The sequence below is a fragment of the Astatotilapia calliptera genome, chromosome 20 (genome assembly GCF_900246225.1).
Source record: "Astatotilapia calliptera chromosome 20, fAstCal1.2, whole genome shotgun sequence".
NCBI classification, from domain to species: domain Eukaryota; kingdom Metazoa; phylum Chordata; class Actinopteri; order Cichliformes; family Cichlidae; genus Astatotilapia; species Astatotilapia calliptera.
In genome coordinates, this window is record NC_039321.1 from 5,420,841 (window position 1) to 5,443,953 (window position 23,113).

The 23,113-nt window shown below is 39.2% G+C and overlaps 2 protein-coding genes across 5 annotated transcripts in view; one reads left to right on the forward strand and one right to left on the reverse strand.

Annotated features, from left to right (window-relative positions):
- Positions 1–523: 523 nt before the first annotated feature.
- On the forward strand, positions 524–13,825 carry tmbim6 (transmembrane BAX inhibitor motif containing 6). Its single transcript, XM_026153943.1, has 10 exons — positions 524–883; positions 3,123–3,231; positions 3,337–3,445; positions 7,498–7,618; positions 7,706–7,754; positions 7,901–7,998; positions 10,356–10,435; positions 10,531–10,631; positions 11,594–11,669; positions 12,833–13,825. Exons 2-10 carry the CDS (start codon positions 3,176–3,178, stop codon positions 12,854–12,856), a joined length of 714 nt encoding a protein of 237 aa, XP_026009728.1. The 5' UTR covers positions 524–883; positions 3,123–3,175; the 3' UTR covers positions 12,857–13,825.
- A 2,627-nt stretch (positions 13,826–16,452) lies between these two features.
- The window catches only part of nckap5l (NCK-associated protein 5-like), a 59,265-nt gene continuing 52,604 nt past the window's right edge, over positions 16,453–23,113 (reverse strand). For all 4 annotated transcript variants that reach the window (XM_026155277.1, XM_026155276.1, XM_026155278.1 and 1 more), the window contains 5 exons: positions 22,965–23,094; positions 22,661–22,733; positions 21,099–21,380; positions 20,462–20,613; positions 16,453–17,692 (listed from right to left, as the gene is read on the reverse strand). In XM_026155277.1, coding sequence (XP_026011062.1) covers positions 17,432–17,692; positions 20,462–20,613; positions 21,099–21,380; positions 22,661–22,733; positions 22,965–23,094 — 898 coding nt within the window. In that variant the 3' untranslated portion in view covers positions 16,453–17,431. The remainder of the gene's footprint in view (positions 17,693–20,461; positions 20,614–21,098; positions 21,381–22,660; positions 22,734–22,964; positions 23,095–23,113) is intronic.

Genomic DNA, 23,113 nt, shown 5'->3' on the forward strand with positions numbered 1-23,113 from the left:
AAGATGATACAGGCTTTTGTGGACTATTTAATTTAGGATTTTTCTTAAATGGATAAAGCGAAAGAAAGAATTTAAAGCTTAATTGGGAACTAATTTACACGTCGAAACATTTCATTGACCAAAATTAATGTTTAGTGGAAGCTACTTCAAGTATTAAATTTAATAAATATTTAAGATGTAACCATAAAGAAACACATTTTTTGCACATTTTTCTTTTCTTTTGCAGAGCTTAACAACTAAGTAACTTATACAATACAAAGTGCTATATTTTTGTCATTATAAACTATTATTGCATAGGCTACTTTTGGTATAATGACTAAAACATAAGTGAAAATATTTCACATGTTGCATGCAGTTGCACCATTCGTCATGACTGATATCTCGGTCATATCATCGAACTTATATTTACACTCTTATATCCTCCTTATTTCGGTTTGATTAGAAACCGTTGAGACGGTTAAGTGGTTTCTTTACAGCGTTTATTTTGTGATCAAACAAACGTTGTTTTTACAGCACTAAAGACGCTTTGCTGATGATATCAGTTACATTTTGTGTCGGCCATTTTAGGTGCACCGGTGACATTCTTCGATGACAAACCAGGCAGTGCAGCATAATATAAATGTTATTCGAAAGTGAAGAGAAAATAACTTGTAACGTTTAATGTTTTTGAAAAAAAGAATTCATAATTACAAACAGCTAGTTGGCTCATTAAATCGCATTAGATAGCCGGTGATATGTCGTACTTTCGACCTCGCTGCGCGTGACTGGACTACAATCTTCTGGGCGTTTCCATGGTGACATCAGCAGGCTGACACGTACGGTTTTGTTTTAGAAAAAAACTTAACTGTAAAGCAGAGAAAAGGAAACAGCTCGTAACAGAGAGGTAAGTAATATGCAGGTACAAATGCAACCGTTTTGTGCTTATCGTTTTGTCGTGTTAACTGGGGCTGAAAATAACCGAAGAAAGAAGGGAGACGTCGAACTGTGTCGTTAGCTCGCCAGGCTTCTTGTTATTTGATGGGTACTGGCTAGCAGCGTTAGCTATTAATACATTCCCAGGCGTCTGCTTTTTGGCTGTCTGGTGCTCAGCTATCGTGTCGAATGGCTTATTCTCGTATTTCTGTAAGAATAAGTAGTTCAAGCAGTCACCATGCTTCCCGAATCGGAGGCATGGCGACTACTAAACAGGTTGTTAGCATGTTTGTGTGCTAGTTATGGCATAAAGCTTGACATTTAAAGCTAACCTGTTGTGTAACTTCATCAAAGTAGACTACGCACTTCTAATCTTCTGTGTGAATTTCCTTAATAATGAAAGTAAGAATCACATTATTTTCATAGCTTAGACTCCCAGTTGCTAAATTAAAGGTTTAGATTTGCTGGAAAATAAAGAGTATGGGGTTCGTAGAAAGGCCCTTGTCATTGTTCTAATGTTACTATTCATGTTATAGTGATAACGAAATCGCCCTATGTATGAAATTTTAGTGTGAGACGCTTGTATAGCTGTTGAAATTGCTGCAATGTAAAGGTACATACCTCACTCTGAGTTGCTCAGTCACTTTCATTAAAACTTTGAGTTGTTTCTCTACAACTTTAGACACCGACAACAGCTTCACGATACACAGCTCTTTTCAAAAAGCAAATTACTTTTGTGAAACTGAAATAATTATGCTTTTGCACCAGTGCATTACATGCAAGCAACCAGATATTAAGTTTTAAACTCAATAAGTTGGCAATATTTAAAAATGCTAATTTGTTGGTTCAAAAAGTTAGGGTAAGCTTAATTTAAGAATGTTGTGCTGTGCTATCTTATACTGATTGTGCATTGCTAAAGAGAGAGAAAACACACGAACTTAAGGGTATGAGAATGTAAACATAAAGCAATATTCTGAGGTGCTTTTTAATTTTAAAGGATCTTCACAAAACCTTAGTTTAGCAAATTAAACTTATAACTACTAAAACTACTAGAAGAAAATATAAATATGGATATCTGAAGTATTTTTTTTTTAAGAAAAGTAAGAGAAATTGTACACAACACATATCTCTCACTTTGTTTTGAGACTGATCAGGTTTTTGTCATGTGTCCTATACACTGCACAGTTTGACAGATTTAACATTTTTAAATGTAATTTTACTTGATAGGTGTGATGCACTTTAACACAGTTCCTACACAGAGCATGAAACTGATGTGCTGCAGTTTAGCTATCTCAGCTTTTTTAGCATATCTGTGCCCCATACACCACAGTTACAGTTAGACTGATTGCACCATTCATGTAGGTTACTGCAAAATAACATTTACAGTAGCCTGTAAATGCAGTAAGAGTACATCAAGTGAAACTTGGGAAATGCATGACATAAGGAAAGGATGGATAAAATGCATTAAAATCTGAGACCAAAATGTACTTTATCCAATAAACTGATCATAATTATGAATAAAAAATGTAACACAGTATCACAACTGAAATAATAATGGATAAATACCCATGTGAGTCACATTATTTAGAAATATTAAAATTATGTAGTCATTTAAACAAGAGTGCACAATTGTTGGCATTCTTGTGCTTTTACGGTGTAGTAGTAGTTTTGTGTATGAAGGCCCAAGAAGATTACATTCAAGTTTTTAATTAAAAGAAGAACAAAGTGTGGTATTCTGCGCATAAAAATACCTTTAAAACTGATCTTAGTACATGCATTCTTAATCTCCTCAAAAACAAAAGTGCACCTACACAATTGAGCTAAATCTCCCAATCCTTACAGGTTTCGGAATAACACATTGCATGCTGTGTTGCCTTGTTGTAGGCAGCGAGAAAAGTACTGGGGTGCTGTGTCTGAGTGTGAAGAAGTAAGTTGTGTTATAAAATTAGAAACTGAGTGTAAAGAGGAGAAGGGTTTGGCACACTTGGTGAATATTTTGGCTGCAAGTGTTAGTGGCATCAGTAATCACCGTTACTATTTAAACATTCAGAGAAAACTGCAAAGATATACCCAGTTTCTTTCCACTAATCATTAACAAATGGTTGCACTTGTACTACCTGCTCCAGGCTTACAGTCATCATGATAGAGGAGTTTTTACTCTTACTGTTTTAAGTGGAGCAGAAGTTTAATTTACGTTCATATCTGTTAAGAGAAGACAGCGTTTCATCAGAAGTCTCATCAGATCTCAGTCCCTGATTTCACCATGAACGTGTTTGACCGCAGCATCAACATTGATGCCCTCTTCAAGTTCTCCCAAATGTACGTAAACAATTTATGTGGTAATGAAACGGTCGTCATGGTCTGCTTTTTAACTTGCCCTTTCATCACTCATGCCTCGTTCATGTATTATCCCTCTTCCTGCAGATCTCATTCCACCCAGGTGCACTTGAAGAATGTGTACTCAAGCTTGGCAGTTTGTATGTTTGTGGCCGCTGCCGGCTCCTATGTCCATGTCGTCACACGCCTCTTTCAGGTAAGCATAACAAGATGCCGCTTGGCCTAGCTGTACATGTACCTGTAGATGGTCTCCTACAGGAAAGTTTGTTTTATCCTCCTATGCTAATATAATTAACATAAATTGTACCTATCTAGGATCTGAAACTATCAATCTCAGATATTCAGTATATCACTATGCAATATCTTTTACATGTCAGATTAATAAAAAATATATTTGGTTACAGCTAAATAGAAGGGTACTCTGTCTTTATGTAAAACAAAGGAAAAAAAGTAGTCCTAGTACTGACAGCACTTTTATTTTCTAAATATTTTATTTTATAAATGTTGCCTTATAAAGGTCTGCAGCACTTCATTATATGGATGCTGATCTCCACAGTGACCCTAAATCAAACACAGTCACACAGCTAAGGTGGGAAGTTAGTCCAACAAAGACCAGCTAAACTTTCATTACTGATATTTATTTATTTCATGTGATTATTATTATTATTATTATTATTATTATTATTATTATTGATGACAAGCTCAAAATTTGTTGCACAAATTTCTCTGGGGATGTTCTGCTGTTCTTCGGGCACATTTTAAGCTCTTTTTTTTGTCCTCTGTTTCTCTTTAAAACACCCCAAAGGTGTTTGCTACTGGATTTGAGTGAGGTAACATGTGTCCATTCTGCTACAGTCTACTTCCTCTGTTAGTTGTCTGCAGCCAGGCAGGCAAGTTGTCACCCAGTATTTTTGGTATTCCTAACAGGCATACCTGTAACCATCCATAAATCCAGACTTTTCCAATACTCCTCAGGCTTCTTTTTATATTCATTGCATTTTTTAAATTCTTGGATGTCATCTAAAGCAGCGGTCACCAACCTTTTTTTGCGCCATGGACCGGTTTATGTCCGACAACATTTTCACGGACCGGCCTTTAAGGTGTTGTGGATAAATACAGCAAAATAAAACCAGTATCGGTACAAAAAGATGGGTTGGGGACCGCTGATCTGAAGAGAATAACATTATGCAGTCACTTTCATGCTCTGTCATAGAAAGTGTTTTTCTCCCTCTGATAATCCTCCTGCCAAGCCTGAAGCACAAGGGTCAGATTGTGCAAGCACTCGGTCAGTGACATTGTGGTAGTAGGAAAGACATCCGAGCTCGACTAGTGGCCTATTCTGTACTTTGTGATTACTGCTTCAGCTATGTTCTGACTGATTTCTAGTTGTTAACAGAACTTCATGTGTCCCCTTTTCCTCTTTTATGAAGAGCTTGCAATCAAGTTTCAATTCCTCAAAGTTCTTTCACATGTGGAGCTGTGATGCAGACAGCCCATGTGTCCAAACCTAGAAAGCTCTGGAACAACCTATTTCATAATCATATTTATTCATTAAGGCTGATTGAGCCCATGATTTTCAGTGAGTTGTGTTTCAATAATCAACATTTTCTAACTTGTGTGAAGTAATCATAGGTGTAGCCTATTTTGAAGCCTGTATTTCCAGTGTAGTGTGTCTCTCCCTTCACCCTGGATCATCGAGTGGTGTTGGATGACTTTGCGTGATGAGTCTTTCCTTCATCAAAAACAAGCGGCTCATGATAGGTACTGATGTTGGCGTAACAGAAAGTTACAAATATTTATGTTCTGGCATCAAACTGGTTTAAATGCAGTGAAGATGTTTCAATAGTCCATCAGAGAGGAAATTCAGTTCCCTCAACTGAGTAAGTAATTCTTTTTATAGAACTATAAAAGAAGTATTTGGAAGTATATAAATCTGTATTTTAGTTTTTGCATTACTGCTTGGTTCACAAACCTAAATCTGTCAAAACAATCATCAGTCAGTAAAAAAGAAAAATAGGCGTGGCAGTCTCATGAAAATGAGTAAGATCTCAGGTACGACTCAGGCCATGTTTGTCATTTATAACAGGCACGTCTTCACGTCTTGTACCCACGCTCACACAGGAAGCGGCTTCAAGCAGCCACAGGCAAAATAACCACTGACAATGCAAAGTAGCCGGGTCCCAGGTGAGGTGAGGAATTGAAGCCACTGCTATTAAGAGCACATGATTGCAGTGATTTCCCCCCCATTTCCATTCCCTTATTTTGTGAATTCGTGTTGCAAAACAAATTTCCACAAGGAAAGTAAATGTGACCAAAAGGCCTGTGTTTGCATTGTTTTTGGCAGACCTGAGGGAAAGTTATGGAAATCCAGCCTGCTCAGATACTATGGAGCCCAAAAAGCCAGCTGATTGGGTGGTTTGAGCAGGAAAGAGGAGGCACAGTTCAACACAAAGAGGATGTTTGGGGGGGGGGGGGGACATCAGACATAAAGTAAATAAGTGGGCCAATTTAAAAAGACAAACAGTGGCTGCAGTGGACAGTTTTCATTGTTTAAACACTTGGTTTCACTTCGCGAAAAAGTTCTTTCGCTATTATGTCTTCTGTCCACAGCATGACCAAGAATAGCCCACATTACTGGTTGTTCCACATATTTTTATGCCCTCCAAGTCACAGTACACAACTACAATATGTACAACTAACATACCAGACATGTTGAGCATGGGCATCTTTGTTTTTGATTATTCATTTAACTTTACAAGTAACTTCCCAAGTTTTGATGCAGTTTCAACCAGTCTGTCATTTAACTGATTATTGCACAGAGATGTACTCACTTGTGTTGTGTAGTGTTTTTACTGGACAGAATAACACCAAATACTGACAGCTTTTCTTCAGCAAGTCTGCTGCTGAGGTGGCTTGTTTGAGATGTAGTTTTCTACTAATACGATTTTGTTCTGCTCTTTCTTTGTTTTGATTTGGTTTGTTTTTTGTTTTTTTTCCATTACATTTGAAATTCAGGTAGTTTCCAGAGTAAGTTTGACAGTTTCGGTTTTGTTTTTAATGTTCGAAAAGTTTTACTTTCGATTGTGTTTGTCAAGGGGAAGATTTTATAGCTTCAGAATGAATAAAACAGGACAAACAGATCACATTTTAAAAGTCTCAATAGGTAGACAAGGCTTCTCAAAGTGACAAATACTAAGACTAAAGAAATTTCCTTTATATTTGTTTTATTAAGTCAGTAAGAACATAATAGTCTGTTTGTTTTTTTTATCAGGTTTTTATTCCAGTTCAGTTACCTAAAATACTTCTTAAAGCTTGATTTAACTATAATAACCTTGATCCTGACCTTATTCTCACGGTAGCAGATTATGGTTGTTTACACCATCATGTGCTGCTGTAGATGATGGTGTAAACAACAGGTGGTATTTACTGTCTAACAGATTTTTTTTCTCCCCTTAAGGTTTAAATACTGTGAGAAACCTTGGTTGTATTTGTTTTTTGTTGTTGTGGGGTTTTTTGGTTTTTTTTCCTCTTTGTGAAGTATAGAAGGTCATCGATGGTCATTTACAGTGAGCATTATCACCACTAAGCCACTCAGCACATACTTTGAAGCTTAGTCACCTCTATTCCATGTTTGATGTGATAACAACAACAGCTTTTAGAAGAAAATGGGGGGGGAGTCTCACCATTCATCAGCCATCTTAGATTAAGTCTGAGCAGGGCTTTTAAGCCACTATTTAAGTTAATTGGGACAGCCAATTTTAAAAGTTATTACTGGGAGTCAAAAGTCAAATCTAAATTAAAAGAGGTAAGTGTCTCTGTAGTTATTTGGTAGCAAGACTTGGACGTAAAGACTGAAAGACGTAGGTGACAAATTGGAAGGAGCACAGACATTTAAAACCACTGGCAATAAAGAAGTCCAGACGCTTTTCTTTGCAAGCTCCTTTGACTACGATGACCTGGATGACTGAGAACCTTCACAGACACTGGCAATAACCATGAAAGAAAATCATGCACACATGAAGAGACACCATAGAGCAAATGGCCATAACAGAAGCATTTATTGCGCATCACAACTCTGCAGGTGCATTTCAGATAATGCTCGTACAATGGGTCAAAATACATGTCTGTAATTTGAATCTGAATTTTTATATAAGTAGTTTATTAACACCTTGTAGCTTTTTTTAAAATAATGTATTGTCTTGGCCACAGTACTGGTACCTGTGTTTACCCTGTACCCCTGTTTTTTAGGGTGGTGTGCTGTCTGTGCTTGGATCCCTGGGGTTGATGTTCTGGCTTGCCATGACCCCCCATAACCCTGAGACAGAAAGGAAAAGACTGGCTATCCTCGAAGGATTTGCCTTGCTCACAGGTAAGTTCACAATGTGTTACTGTTTGTGTGCTCAGAGGTGAATGGTCTGTAATTATGCAAAAGCCTAACACAGTGTTTACTCACCAGGTGTTGGCCTTGGACCCACACTGGACTTTGTCATCTCTGTCAATCCGAGGTAAGTGACAGATTAAACTTTGTCTGCTAACAGCTCAGTGAGTGAAAGTTAGTCACATAAATCTGAACCTCTTTATGCAGCTCTAAGCAAACCAAAGAGTCAATAAAGAACATATTATTTATTTGTCCTGGTATTCTTCTCCTCAGTATCATCGTGACCGCCTTCGTGGGAACCTCTGTGATTTTCATCTGCTTCACTCTCAGCGCCCTCTACGCCAAACGCAGGACCTACCTGTTCCTTGGAGGTAATTGTGCTATCTGCCACCCATAACTAAGACAGTTTACATCAGTTTTTGTCCATAAGACAGATTATAATTATTGTAAACTCAGGGTTCACGCTGTAGTTTGTGGATCCAAAAACAGATTTAAAAAAAGACCCCTCTGTATGTTTCATTTAGTCACAAATTAATTCACAAGTTTAAGTATTCGAGTTAAAAACAGCCCAGTGAAAGATTTTTGTTTTTTAATATTCACAAATATACTTGAGAAATAATAAAAAAAGCAAAACCAAAGCACAAAAAATACAACTATCATTTTAGGTGGTTTTATTTAATTTTTTTTATATTTAGTCATCTGATATTAGAAAGTTTAAACAAATACTAGATGATATAAAATCCACAAACTCTATACCTGGTAGCTACTGAATGAGTTCAGGCAGAAACGGTGCTTATATATTCCTGGCATACCTTCTTCTCATTACTGCTAAATACCCTCTAAAAATTGTATTTATTTATCTATTTATTTATTTTTAAATCAGCCAATTAAATACAAATGAAACCCCTCAAATGATATTCGCTGCCCTGATCTGGAAAAACCTTTGTACAAGATCTCCAGTTTACTCTCCCCCCCCCCATCCTCCACCCCCCTAAGAACACCATTTGCATTATTTTAAAATATACCAAATTGTTAAAGTGACAAAACTGACGGACTGAGCAGTCAGGGAAATAAAAGCAATCAACCCAGCCTAAATCTATTACAGTTTTAGGCTATGTCTACACTAGCCCAGATAAATTTGAAAACGTTGTATACGTCTGAAAATGCTCCGCGTCCACACTATTGTTTTAATTTGTTTTCACAGAGTTGTTCATCCACATTGAAACGGCCAAAAATGCTTACGTTAGAGTACTGCGCAAGTACTGCCCTATTTCTGTCTGCCGTTTATTTACTTTCCGGCACTTTGAAACATCGTGGCAAAATGTTAAGGAAAAGCACCGAGTTTTTAAAATGGACTAACAATGAGGTGTTGTTGCTGCGAGTAACACAAAGGTGCAAAGTTGCAAAAGCGAGTGAGAATTAAAGAATTTGAAGAAAAGCTATGTGGAGCATGTGCAAACTGATATTAATCTTTAATGCGGCTGTCACAATTGAGAGCAAACAAAACAACTGCTGTGTAATGCCCTCCGCTATCTTAGTTTAATTGGTCACATGACTGCATCACATGACTAAAATGTGTCATCGTTTTCGAAAAGGCTCCGGGTTTGCTGTCAACACTGTGACGTGAAAACGGCGTTTTCAAAACGCTCCGTTTTCCTTGACCCAAAACACCGTCTCAGTGTGGACGGGAGGCCAAAACGGAGAGAAAAAGATGTGTTTTCAAGCTAAAACGTATTAGTGTGGACATGGCTTTAATCTCAGTTCAGTTTTGGCAGCAGTGAACTTTCCCTAAGAGCACAAATTCACTCACTCGTCAGTGCAGCTGAAACCAAAGTGAGTAAAAGTGCAATAAGAAAGTCTGTCTGGAGCTGATAAAACTTACAGGTTCACTTACAGCATAGGTGTCAAACTCTGGCCCGCGGGCCAAATTTGGCCCGCAGCCTAAGTACATTTGGCCCACGAAGCCATACCAAATTACTATTAGAGCTGGCCTACTGGTATTATACAGTTAATATATATTGTTTAGTATTAAGCTTTGCTTGTTCCATATTCAGTTTTTCAGCAAAACTTGTTTGAGTCCATAAGAAAAGATTCATTCTTATATCTAGAGGAAGATTTTTTTTTTTTCAATAAATATTAGCGTTAGCCCGCGACTTTGTTCCAGTTTTGAATTTTGGCCCACTGTGTATTTGAGTTTGACACCCCTGACTTACAGAAATCTTGTAGGTGTGTTTGTCTCTAGATTTCTCACCTGGGCCAGTTTCAGCTTTCCATTCTTTTCAAACTGTTGGAGCGTTTACCTCTATAATCCAGAAATCTCTGAGCTCCAGTACATCTGTATTGTTAGCAGTAAAAACTAACATGATTGTACAACAGTGACAACAGTGAGCATAAGCTAGGTTTTAGACAGGCTTTACACCCAAAACACCCTAATCTGGGCTTAAAACTCTACCAGATGAGGCAGTCGCCCCCTCGCCTGATTTTTGTTTTTGTTCAATTTGCTTTTTCTTTTAAATTATATCTGAAGCTCAACAGAATCGTAAAAGGGTCCGTATAAGTTTAGGAACTGTGTGATGTTTAAGTTACTTAATCATATTAAATAACCAAATAAATAAATTAATAATAAATACAATTTTTCAAAATTTTCTTATATATTCATAAACCCCTGACATTAGCGGTAGCATTATCCAGGAAAAGTGATGCCCAGCTAACCACTTTGTCTCCTCAGGCACACTCATGTCCGGCCTTTCCCTCCTGTTCCTGATGTCTCTGATGAACATGTTCTTTGGATCTATGGTTCTGTTTAAGGTAAGTGAACCAAACAGGGCCATCCACCCTCTGCTAGAAGTTTGATCAGCTGTAAGTGAAAATGTGCCGTTTAACATCGTCATCTTCTCTGACAGGCACACATGTACCTGGGGCTGCTCATCATGTGCGGCTTTGTCCTGTTTGACACTCAGCTCATCATCGAGAAAGCAGAAAACGGGGACAAGGACTACGTCTGGTGAGGAAATGTGCTCACTGCTAGCAAAGTTCCCATGAGCCCTTTATCTGCTGGCCTACATTTCCCTATAACCAAATGCTGTGCAAATGCATCATCCCACAGTGAGCCATACAACTGAGCATCAGTTCTCAAAAAAAGTAATTTGATGCACCACATTGTATTATCAGACGAGCTGGCAGCTCGTTCTACTTGATGATGTTCTTCAGTCGGTCTGACTGTATCTCAGCTGACTGATTTCTGTAGCAGAGAGGGAGATTCTCAGTTAGTAGACAACAGTATATTTGACGATGACCCCGAGGCCACGACCAGTTCTGATAAAAGACAGCATAACTCTTATTTGGGTAACTGGTGTGTTGAACAGTCTGTTATATTTAGTGACAAGAGTTGTGCCTGTGGCGGCTGATTAACTGTGACCACAGCCCTCTCTGAGAGGGTGGAGTTTGTTTTTTGGCTGTGCTGACGGAGCTGTTTTGAAGAAACGTCATTTGAGGTACTCCATCTTCAGGACTTTAAGCTGGGCTGTTGGATTGTTGATGGATCAGATGTGTAATGTGAAGAGCTGAGCCGGAAGGCAAAGCTTTGGCTTTATTGATCCATCTTGGTAAATCACCTGGCTCACATTTAGACCAGTTCGACTCATTGCAAAGACTTTGGGTGTAATCACGCTGCTGAAAATGCTGCTTTGTGTTCGCTTTGCATTCACTTTCCAAAAGATTGATGGAGTTTCCTCAGCTTGATAATGGCGATAATGTCCCCCCCAACTGTTTTCCTGCAGTTCATCAGAGCGATTTCTTTTCCAACCAAGAAACCGCCATATCATGTTATGAGGCCACAATCGATCTACTCAGTGCTGAAGATTGATTGATCGGTCTGGGCCTAGAAAAGCTGCATACTGTATGAAAACGCCCAATATGTTTTTACAGTTCAAAAACCACCTCTGAATATCTGTTTTTATTTTTCAGGCACTGTGTGGACTTGTTTCTTGATTTCATCACCATCTTCAGGAAACTGATGGTCATCCTTGCCATGAACGATAAGGTACTGATATTATATGACTGCAAAATACTGTCTTTGAACATTTCCAGGAATGTCTAGTGATGGCTTGTTGTAATAACAAAAGTTGTTTGTGTACATTTTAACAGTTAAAAATACGTAAGGGAGTTTCCCTGACGGTCTAGTCTATTACTCTAAAGCTATAAAGAACTACAAAAGCACTTTAGTTGTTTTGGCTCAGTCCCAAATATACCATCTTGCTGCTGTACAAAGTCATTAGAGCAACAAATGTGTAGTCTTCACTGATGTAAATGGTCTCCATCTTGACTAAAATCATCACTGCTCAGCTGGTTTCACAAACTTATTTGTAAGACCATTTTTGTGAGCTGTTACTACAGAACTTAAACATAAACTGACTTCAAGCTGAAATCCAGTGAAGTATAAAAAGGCTTATTGTTTTTTGGCCTTTTCATGCTTAACAGTAACAGAAATATAAAATATGTTTCATATTTATTTAAAAAAAAATGCTGATGTTCTAAAAGCCAGTTCACTAAAGTCACACAAAGAGCACATTTTCTTATTTGGCCCTCATGAATTTGAGCTATGCAAATATTTGTGGTTTCATTTGCTGAGGTTTTGAGATATCTGAGAAAGCACCACAGTACAATGACAGGAAATTTTATTAGTGGTCCACAAAAACAGTGAAAACTGAAACTTAGCATTGTGGATTTTCACAAACAGGGTCACAGAGATCTAAACATTCGTAGTGTTAACGTCTTAATTTCAGGAAAAGTTTGTTTTAAAGCTTTTTTTTTTTTTTTTAGTATTCTTAATTTTAACTTCAGACAGAAGGTACTTGGTACTTTTAATTTTAGTTAACTACACCTTGGACAGTTTTCATTTCACTTTATACTCCAGACACCTGTCTAATAAACTCGCATGCACTCATGAAGAAAATCATGTAATGAAGAAATAAATGCCATACTTGTAGCTGTAACTGTAATTTAAAACTGGGACGTCTGATTGTATCTGAGTGATGACGATACTCGGAGACGGGTAACTAAAAATATTCGGGATCTTCCGTGTGATCAGCGCGGCTCAATATCCTGAGGCTGAAGTGAGACACTCTGTTTCATAATACATAACTACAGCACTCACAACAGCAGCTCGACCAAACTAACTGTCTGTGTTTGTGTTTTTGTTTTCAGGACAAGAAGAAGGAGAAGAAGTAAAGAGTCTTTGAGTAGCAGGAAAAAAAAACAATCAGAAAAGGCATAATTTGCAACGCACTTGGTGCTTTTCACTTTGTCTTCATTTTGAAATTTAACTCCTATGTGGTCTTACATTGTTGAAAATTCTTTGATTTATCATATACTTTTTTTCTAAACTTACAAGGGTTGAATGTAAGTTTATGGTATGGTATGCTCGTCCCATCCTGGCTGTGAATGAATACTTTAACGCTGCAGTGATAACGCTTGGCCTGTAGAGGGGAGCGTTGCCCTATGATTGCTCCCAGAAGCTGAGCGGCACCTAATGAGGATTTTTTCATATTTACTTGTTCTTTAGTGCCATAAATTAACATGATAGGCTCCTTTTTATAGTGGGTCACGTGAGCTTCTGAAACTGATAATTGTAATATTTTATGTAATTTCATTATTTATAGTTTTCCTTGGATCTCTTAAGTGAAATGTTGCCACATATGGTCCCATGGTTTTTGACAGCAGCTCCTCCTTTTCAGAAATTTTCCTCTGATTTGTTTTGCTCCCACGTTTTTTGGTTTTGGGTAAGAGTGAAGAGTGCTAACACTGATTAAAACCCCAGAAGCCTGTCAGACTTGTTATGATCTACACTGAACTCATTCAGAGGGACTCTCAGCCACTTGCTGGTTTGGATTTTGGATTTTGGCCTCATTGAGGAGGAAGAATTGCTGCCATCTGTCCTTTTCTCTTTCATTTTGTTCCTTCAACTTGGATTGACGGGCGAATGATTCAGACCGCTCCCCTTGTAAATCTGTTGTCTAGACAATAGTTTGCCAGATGATGATGTTAACCTGAAAATTTGGCATCTGTATAATTCCTTTTTTTCCTCTTTTTGCCTTTTTTTTTTCTTTTCAAAGTGTATACTGTGAAAATTTTATTTTGTTGATGTAAAACTGAAACTAATAATTTGATACATTTGCTCAAATAAATGTGTTGAACGTACTGAGACAAAGTGATTGTGTCTTTATTACAGGCCTCTGTGGTTGTACTCTAATCTATGTAATCTGTACCTGATGTGTTATAGATGTGGGGGCATCTGTGGCTCAGGAGGTAGAGCAGGCCGTCTACTCAGATCCCTGTGTCAAAATATTCTTGGGCAAAATACTGAACCTCGAGTTAGCCCTGATGCATCCACCAGAGTGTGTGTGTTTATGGGAATGCTGGGGAAGCACTGAAGCATAGAAAACAGCAGTTTAGCTTTTAGAAAATGTAAGATTTGGCTTTGAAAATTGTTATTCCAAAGCTTTGAATCCCCCCCTCCCAAAAGGACTTTTCTACTCAGAAAAAACACTTTAAACAGCCTACCTCTTTCTATCTACCATCCACACTCTGGTGGGCACACCAGAGGGGAACTTGGGGTTAGTTTTTTGTTCAAGGGTGTTTGGCACACAGACTGGAATCAAACCACCAACCTTCCAATCAGTAGGTGACCTGCTCTACCATCTGCACTACAGCCAATCTGTGAAGCAGAAAGGTTTTGGTGCCCTGAATCTCTCAGTAATAGCACAAGAAACAGCTTTTCGTCACTCATAATAAAACTGTAGCTTTTGTATCTTGCATGATGTGGTACTGATTATTAATTTTTTTATCGTGTTATGCATTTGCAAATGTTTTTATAATTAATGCTTCAAATATTCAAATATATGTAATTTTTCAAATAAAAAAAGCTAATTCTAATTTTTTATTTGCATAAAATATTCAGAAATAAATTATTGCCTTGATGGGAACTATAGGGGCAGGGATAGCTCAGTAGGTAGAGTGGTTGCCCCATGATCGGAAGGTCGGGGGTTCGATTCCCCTTAACAGCTACCCTGAGGTACCCCTGAGCAAGGTACCGTCCCTACACACTGCTCCCCGGGCGCCCAATGGCTGCCCACTGCTTCACTAAGTGAATGGGTTAAATGCAGAGAGCAATTTCCCCACGGGGCTCAATAAAGTACAATAAAGTACACTTTCTTTCTTTCTAACATTTGTCCTCAAGCCTGTAAGATGTTAGAGAGATGTTAGGCCCTTTATTCTCAGTAAGATTATCGCTCACCCTAAGGGGGCAGTTTAATTTAAAGAATGTAATTTACATATTTTTCCTCTGCCTTGTAGTGCTGTTTAGCTGTTTATCCATCTAGATTGCTTTGGTGTGACTTACCCAGTTTTTGAGATGTCTGCCTTTTCTTGAGTATAATTTAAATCAATAGTGTTTTCTTTTTGGGGTTCACAGTGTTAAAAAAATACATTTGAAAGTCAGCAAAAATGTCCAAAATTATTACCCACTTACTGAAAGAAATCTACAAACATTGTTGTGAGTCATGTCATGGAAGAATTTTAGTGTTAGCTGTATGGCTCACTAACATGGGAGGATGTACACAATAGAAAAGATTCATGGAAGAAACCCGTCGCTTTATCTGTGAGACATAAACATAGTCAAAACATGCTTGTGACAGTCACATGGCTGCAAGCAAGATGTACTGTTTTTGTATCATTGTTGAGTTCTTGGTCAGTGTTGCAGTTACTTCATGAATGTAATCCCTGTGAGCAAAAGGGTCAGGCTTCAGGTTGCTGCAAACACTCTGCTGAGACAGTTTTTTGTACTTTTGGCTCTGTATGATGTCAGTGAGAGTGGGAATTCCTAGTAAGACCATCTGAGGCCCAGAAAGCCCACCGACCTGCTGTCAAATACGTCTTCATTGGTCTGATTTTGAAGCCTTAAAACGAATGTTCTCGCATTTACAGTCTTTGTGTTTGGAAACTGGATGCGCTGAATAAGAGGTTGATGTGACTAACTCAAAGGTGAACAATTTGTCAATCACAAGTCGTTGATACAGTTCTTTGTCCTGTTGTATGACTGCATTTGGGCCACGGTTTATTTGTCAGACAGAGAAGAGCACGGCTGACTCGATGACCGCGAGGTGCTGTCCTGTGTCTGCAAAACAGGCCAAAATCATCACCCTCCTACCACCGTGCAACAGTTAGTATGAGCCGCTTGTGCTACTGTGCTGTGTATGACTCGGTGCATCTCCACCAAACATCTCCACTCCAAAGTATTGCGGTTTACTCAAATGCAGCTTTTCAAAGCTAAAGCGTGCTGCCATGCTCTTTTTAGGCATGGCAGCAAACAAGCCGCACTTGTTCAGTCTTTTTCCAATTGTCTTGTCATAAACTTTAAAATGAACACGTTAATTGTGGCCTGTAGAGTCTGAGAAGCAGCTCTTCAGTTTTTTGCAGTTTTGTCTAAATATGGCACTTGGAGAGCGTTTGCTGTGACGTCCACTTCTGGCACGATTGTGGCAACATGTCAACACAAACCTGAATGCTACAGATGAGAAAAACTGCTTGAACTTCTGCTTTCATAGAAGTGCTCACACTCACTGATGATCAGTGAATTTGATTAGCAGAACCTGGCTGGTTACCCTCTATAGAAACAGTAAGGGGGTAATTCGTTTTTCACAGGACTCCACCGAGTTCTATAAAACCTCTTTTTCACAACTGTGCAAATAACACTGCAGATCCAAGTCTGTGAGCTACTACAACCTCATATAGTTACTAAAAAAAAAAAAAAAAGACTCAGACAAAACTAAATCAAAACATTTTAATTAGAAAGTTGAAAAACGGCAGTAGGTACATAGGACCTCTATTTTTGCTAGGGAACAAACGGCAATAGAGATGATGCAACACAAAATATGAAGATAACCTACTAAGCGAGGAAACTGCAGTTTTCACAGAAAGATTACAAAAAAAAGATGACTGCAAATGATGAACATTTAAAATAAATAAATAATAGAAATACATATTCATTGAATAGTGTAGCCATTTCTCTTATCTATGTTATTATTGCTGGTATATATTACCTTTAAATGTATTATGATTTCAAAACAAACATACTCTGACAACCTTCCTTGGCCGCAAAACAATATCAACATGATCAATAAAATCGTTTATACATTTAAAATCGTGATGCATGAGTTTCGCAATTAAGAGTCACAGACATGAACATTCATTTTTTTTAAAAGGCGCTCCATGTTTTTTGTGGGGTTTTTTCTATTTTTTTAATACATTATGCGGTGAAATGATGCCAAGAATAGAATGGATGTATTGATACAGTACAGTACGCCATCTGTTGAACCCCTCGCCAATTTTTTCTGACGTACGGGACGAAGCTCCATCTACGATGAGAGAAACGAAAGAGAGGTCACCGAACGACAACTGGGAGTGACAACTTTTTGTGCTGCTCATTAGCTTGGCCATGCGTTTTGTTGTCCTGTACACATGATTTAAAGAGAAGTGTCCACAGTCGAGTCTGATCGTGAAAAAGTGAACAACCTATACGATTTGGGTGGCTTTTGGCTTCACGTTTATTGGAAATCCTGAGGAGATCAATCCATCTTTCCAGTTACAACAGCTGATGAGACGTCACCAGTTTTTTCTTCGCGGATGTCGACGGGGAGCAGTCTTCTTTTCCTCAGCAGCATCTCAGCGCAGCCATTGACCAGGAGACGCGTCCTCCCCGTCGTCGTCCTCCTCCTCCTCCCTCTCCTCCTCCCGCCCTTGGCTGCTTCATCCTTGGCTGCCGCAGGATGACAGACTGTCGTACAGAGAATCGCTCAGAGACTCTGGAGTCTCCAGGACCTGAGGGCGACTTGGGGATAGGGCTTCCTCTGGCCGCTCCCTGAGCAGCTCCAGCCCGGCCTCCCGGCTCATCTCGGGGACGCTGGGTGTGCGCGTCTTTCCCCGGCGGCTCATGCCCGATTGGGCGGGGACGGGCAGGCTGCCTGGATCAACCACCCGGCTGGAGGAGGGGCCGCTGGCCTTCGTGCTCTGAAAGGAAGCAGAAGGATGGGAAACATTTAAGGTCATGTGCTGTCGTCTTATGTAACGCCTTCAGGTGACACTAAAAAAGTGGGTTACAGGATTCATCCAACTGTAAATTTTTAATATTCAGCTGATGAATAATTTGTACAGGGAGAATGTGGCTCTGTGTTTTTTTACATTATGTAAGATGTAAGTGCAGATTTAAAAATGTATCCCTTCTTTTACTGCCTGTAAAGGATTTCAGCCTGTAAGTGACCCAGATAAGTCTTTCTCTCATGCTCTTGCTAAGCACTTTTCATTAAGTACAGAATAATATTCTCATTAAACACTCGTTAACGAAAGCATAATAACCTTCAAAGCTTCTCTGGTTGTTCTTCCTAAGGACTAGTCTCTAGTCTCTGCATTCTTATTCTTCAGTTTCTTAGTCAAAGCTGGGATTGGTAGTTTGAGTTTCACTGCAGATGAAAAATTGATCTTCTTTGAGTTGTCTTGATCAGCGGAGGATAAGAGCTTGTGTCCACAGGAAGTGTTTTTTGCACAATTTTCTATAAAAAGCTCAGCGTCAGTGACACATGGAGTCCTCAGCTTTTATCTTTCCCCAGTTTACGCCGTCAGTGAAATAGTTTTGGAACGGTGCTACACTTGTTAACGTCACTTCTCTTTCACCTGCTGATCGAAATCAAGGCAGGCTGGGACTTGAAACACCGTCAACTAAGGCTGTCACTATATTCAGGTTGTCATGTTACAAGCATGCACTTGACAATACAGTAAACATTCCAATGGCAGGACAATTACAGTTAACAGCAACAGCATTTCTATAAAATGCAAACAGAAATCAGTTTCCCACAACGCCCTCCCCCAAAAAACAACCCTCAGTATATTAGACTGTTAGTCATACAGGCGCAGTTAAACAGTCATTACTTTGCTGAGTTGTTGTCTCCTCTTGTTGCTCCTCACCTTTTGTGTGCGTTCCAAACATTTGGGTAAACAGTAGCTCCTCTGTGGAACTGTGCTACTGTGCCCTGCACCTTGACTCACAGGAGCCTATTCAGGTTTGTGGATGGTCTGATTGAGTCACTGCAGTTTAGTGCAGTCATGTAGGCTTAGAGACCAGTTATTAGGGGGGGGATGTGTGTGGTGAGTAGTTGTGGAGAATAGCAACTATGGTAGCAGAATCAACTCATAGTATCAATAATAATGCTTAATAATATCAATATAAAAATATCAGTATATCAATGTAACCTTGTCAGGTCAGTTACCTCTGAGAAACTTCTGGTCTCTAGGAAAAAAATACTATTCCCCCACTGGTTGACAAGGGGTTACTGGCTGTCATGTATTGTGTCAAAAACCTCATTATGATTGCTTTTGTTGCTAGCAGATTCCCACAGTCATTGTAGTGTGTATAGAAGATGCCAACTTGTCTGCAAACACTTGTAATTTCTCACTAAGTGGTTGTGAGACTGTGTGACACAAACCAGAAACTCAGTCAAAGCAAAAGCGGCGTCTTTGGTTTAATCGGTAAGGTACAGCTTTTAATTTGAAGGCGAACAGTCTCCCTTTCTTGTTTGCGTTGCAGTAATTAGTTAGATACGATTTGCAGACAAGTCGATGTCTTTCATGAGGATGGGTAACTGCAGCAATCTGCTAGCAACCAAAGCAATCACAAGGTTTTTGTGCAACACTTCTTTGTGACGTTTTTCCCTAGAAAGGGCCTGTAACTGGGGCCTTGTCCGGGATGATAGTAAAGTAATAAAGTTATATGGATAAAATAAAGCTCATAATGATGTTTACTGACAGGAAATAAAATAACAAAAAACTGCTAATGATATATCACATTATTACTGATAATGTGAAATTTTATTTGCTACAATAATTATAAATTGAAATTAGTGAAATAAATTAATTTCCAAAGCACTTCCAGGCCCAATAGTCAGTCGTGGTAGAGGATCGTGGTCGTTACTGACCAGCCAGTTATTTATGATCTACGAACAAAAGCATTTTCTTCATGTGTTGCTTGAATTGAATGTTGCTTCTAACCCTGCAGAGGTGTTCCAAACACCGGAACTGATAAAACTGACAAAAGATTGAAATTTCTTCACCACAGTAAAAACAGGAAACGATTTCAAACTCCTGACACGTGCACAGCTGCTCTCAAGCACTGCAGGTAGAAGCGAGAAAAAAAAGCGTTGATTAATTTGATGGCAGAAGAGATTTCTGCGTCGCAAACCAACCAACAGTATAACCTCTTGATTGATCAGCCAAACAGCAGAAGTGCCGTGCCTAACCTTTCCCGTAAAGTGAAACGTCGTTGTGTTTTCTCCTTTGTTGTTGTCGTCTATGCCCCTCAGGGCCACCGTAGTTCTGTAACCTAGCAACAACAAGTGCTCTGAAAATGAGGTCATGGATGCTTCCACTGCAAAAAATAAATAAAAAAATGTTGCTGTGGACTCAGAACCAGAGTCTTGTGCAGATGTTATGTGCACACCAAAACAGAAAAATTAGCTCATCGGTCAGGAGTTTTTCTGACTCAGGAAGGGCTTTTTGTTGGTTTCTGTGGATGCTGTTAAACATACAGTAAAGGCGGTGATTCCACATTACCTTAGCTATCAGAAATCTTTGCATTCTTCAGTTATTTCTCACCATTAGTTAATGAAATACGTCCATTATGCCTGAGTACATCAGCAGCTCTTTCTGTGCTACAAAACAGTCCTCACAACTTCGTTTGAAGACGATAAAAGGTGCATTTGAATAACAGTAAAACCACAGTATGCCTACCCCTCTGAATGGTGATCCAAAGGATACCGCCTCCTCCTCTTCCTCCTCCACTGCCAGGTACACCTCCGCAGGTCCTGCTGGAGTCTTCAGGTTGGGGAAAGTCCAAGTCTTGGAGCGAGGCGAAAACATGTTCCCTCCATGTGCCTCTTTGTCTGCAGATGGAACAAATAAAGATGAGTTTGTGTTTCTTGTGCCGAGGATTTTCTCCCGTGGGTTATTACTGAAGTGAATTTAAGAGCACAAGTACTTGTCGAAATTCCCAACATGAGGAAGGTTAAAACTGTTTAAGTGTTAGGCTAAAATGGTTACTACAAAAGGGAATAAATGTGTTTTGTAACCATGCTACTGGAGCTTCATGGCTTTGCAGAGAAAAGGTTTGACCCAAAATGAACCAGCTAAACATTTAAGAGGGATATTGGTGGTTTCTGGAGGATAAAAGTTCTTTAATACTGTTTCCTTTATAATTCTATATTTCTTAGTGTCCTCTTTATGCTTTTATTTACACTCATACCATCCTAAAACACATGAACGTAGGGCTGGGAATCGGCGTAACAGATCCCATTTAAGTAACACTGTCCAACAACCTGACCTCTTCCATCTGTTATTGTTATGTCTAAGTGGGGCGGAGTGTTGACACCTTCGCGGATGACGCCGGCTGAGCCTCTTCCCTCCAACACGGACCCGTACTGAATGGTGGGAATCAGCTGCTTGTGTGGAGCGTAGCAGTCCTCCTGTGATGTCAGCTCTCTGTCCAGGGTGCGAGCTCGCCGTCCGGCTCTCCCTGGGGAGCCACCGCCGGAGTGGTGCTCGGCTCCGCCCTTCGTCTTAGACAGGCCCCGTGCAGCTACACCGCTACTGCAGTCGGGCAGAGGGAACGTACCGATGCCGCTGTCCAGGGTGTAGGTGGAAGCACCGGAGCCTGCGGAGGAAAAACACGGGGGAGGGAGATTCAGCAAATGTGAATTAATGAACTGCTTGCATAATTTAAGAATTTAGAAGAAAAAAAAAAAAAGAAAAAACTTCACAAAGCAAATGTGTAAATTGGTGGCGTCCTCATTTATTTGATCTTTTACTGCAGCCTCAGAATGAGTTCCCCTCGGGGGTGTGCCCTGTTTGTTCACCTTTGATATGCTAACAAAGGTGTGAGGCAGCTTATTTCCCCTCAGTGTTTCAGTCACGCCCTCATGGAGCATCGCTGATTCTCAGTGCCTGAATGTGTGATCATTTACACAAATAATACCGCAAAAATACTGAAAGTCCTTAAGGAAAAGTGTGTAATTATTATCTACAAAAAACATGCTTAAATTATAAAAAATAAAAGTACTCAGTGAAAAGTACAGATATTAAATGATTGGGGATTAATACATTATCTACACAGAGGTATTGAAGTTGATCGTAAAATGATATGTCTAATTGCCATATTTCTTTTTTTTAATACTCAAGTTTTCAATGCAATCATCAGCTGCCCTATCCTGTCCTCAGAGAAGGAGAAAGCAACAAACACAATCCATTTACTGTGAATGTGAAGCCCGGATGACACGAAAAGATAAACAAAATTAATTGACCGTTGAAAGGTACTAGTTCAAATTCTTTTATTTTGAAAGTCTTTGGACTACTGTGTAAGTCTTCAATATCCTTCAGCTGGTGTAGAGGATCCCCATTCACCTCTGATGGGACAATATTTATAATATTTAAAATGTATAATATCTAATATTATATAAGCTCTAATACTATTGCATAACATCGAAATGTGTTCAGCAAAGTTTGGTAAAATGTTCCAATCTGAGGAAGGGCTCGTAGGATCACAGTAGCAGTGTTTATTTCCATATTCCTTATCATAAAAGCAACATTTTAATATTGCATCCTGTTGGTGTGAAGCTAAGCTAGGCCACTGCGCACAAGCAAAGTAAATAGCAACTTTATATTAAAAGTGCAATATTTTCTCTCTAAAATGTATCAGGGTAGATATATGAAAGATTAAGTAGCAGAAATACTCAAAATAGTTTCATTTTTCATCTGAACGTACACATAGTTTATATTGTTATCACTTTTCTTTCTTTTTTGCATTTAATTTACCTACTTCCCTTCCTCTCTGTGAATTTCTTATTAACCTTACTTCCCTGTGACTTCCACCTAAGTCTATTTTGATCCTCCACAAAGGCTGCAAACCTTTTTAGACTCCCGGCAGACTTATCTTACCTGCAAAGTGTTGAGAGTGAACTGAATCTGCGAGGTTTTCATCTGATGTGATCTTGCCGATTCTTTCTGATCCCTGCATGAAAGAACAACAGAGATGCAGAAAGAGCCGTGACTGTGCGGAAATCTTCAAATCTCAATGCAGGAGACAAGTCTAACAAATTAGATGCCAGGTTTAGACTTGAAAGTCGGTTCAGTGTAAACAGATTCGACTCGATGAAAGAGAGCTCCGTTTTTAATGTCCTCCCTCAGGTTTCTTTTAAACTCTGTTAGTCTCTGAACTGCAGATTAATAAGTAAAGAAATACCTTCTCCATGTCGTCGTGACTGGTGGTGTGACTGATGATGTCGCTCTGCTGGGTGAACACCGGCTTCGACGTCTTACAGTCGAACGACAGCCGTCGCTGGGGCACGCTGATCATCTCCTTTCCGTCCACTCTACATTTAGAGTCAGAAA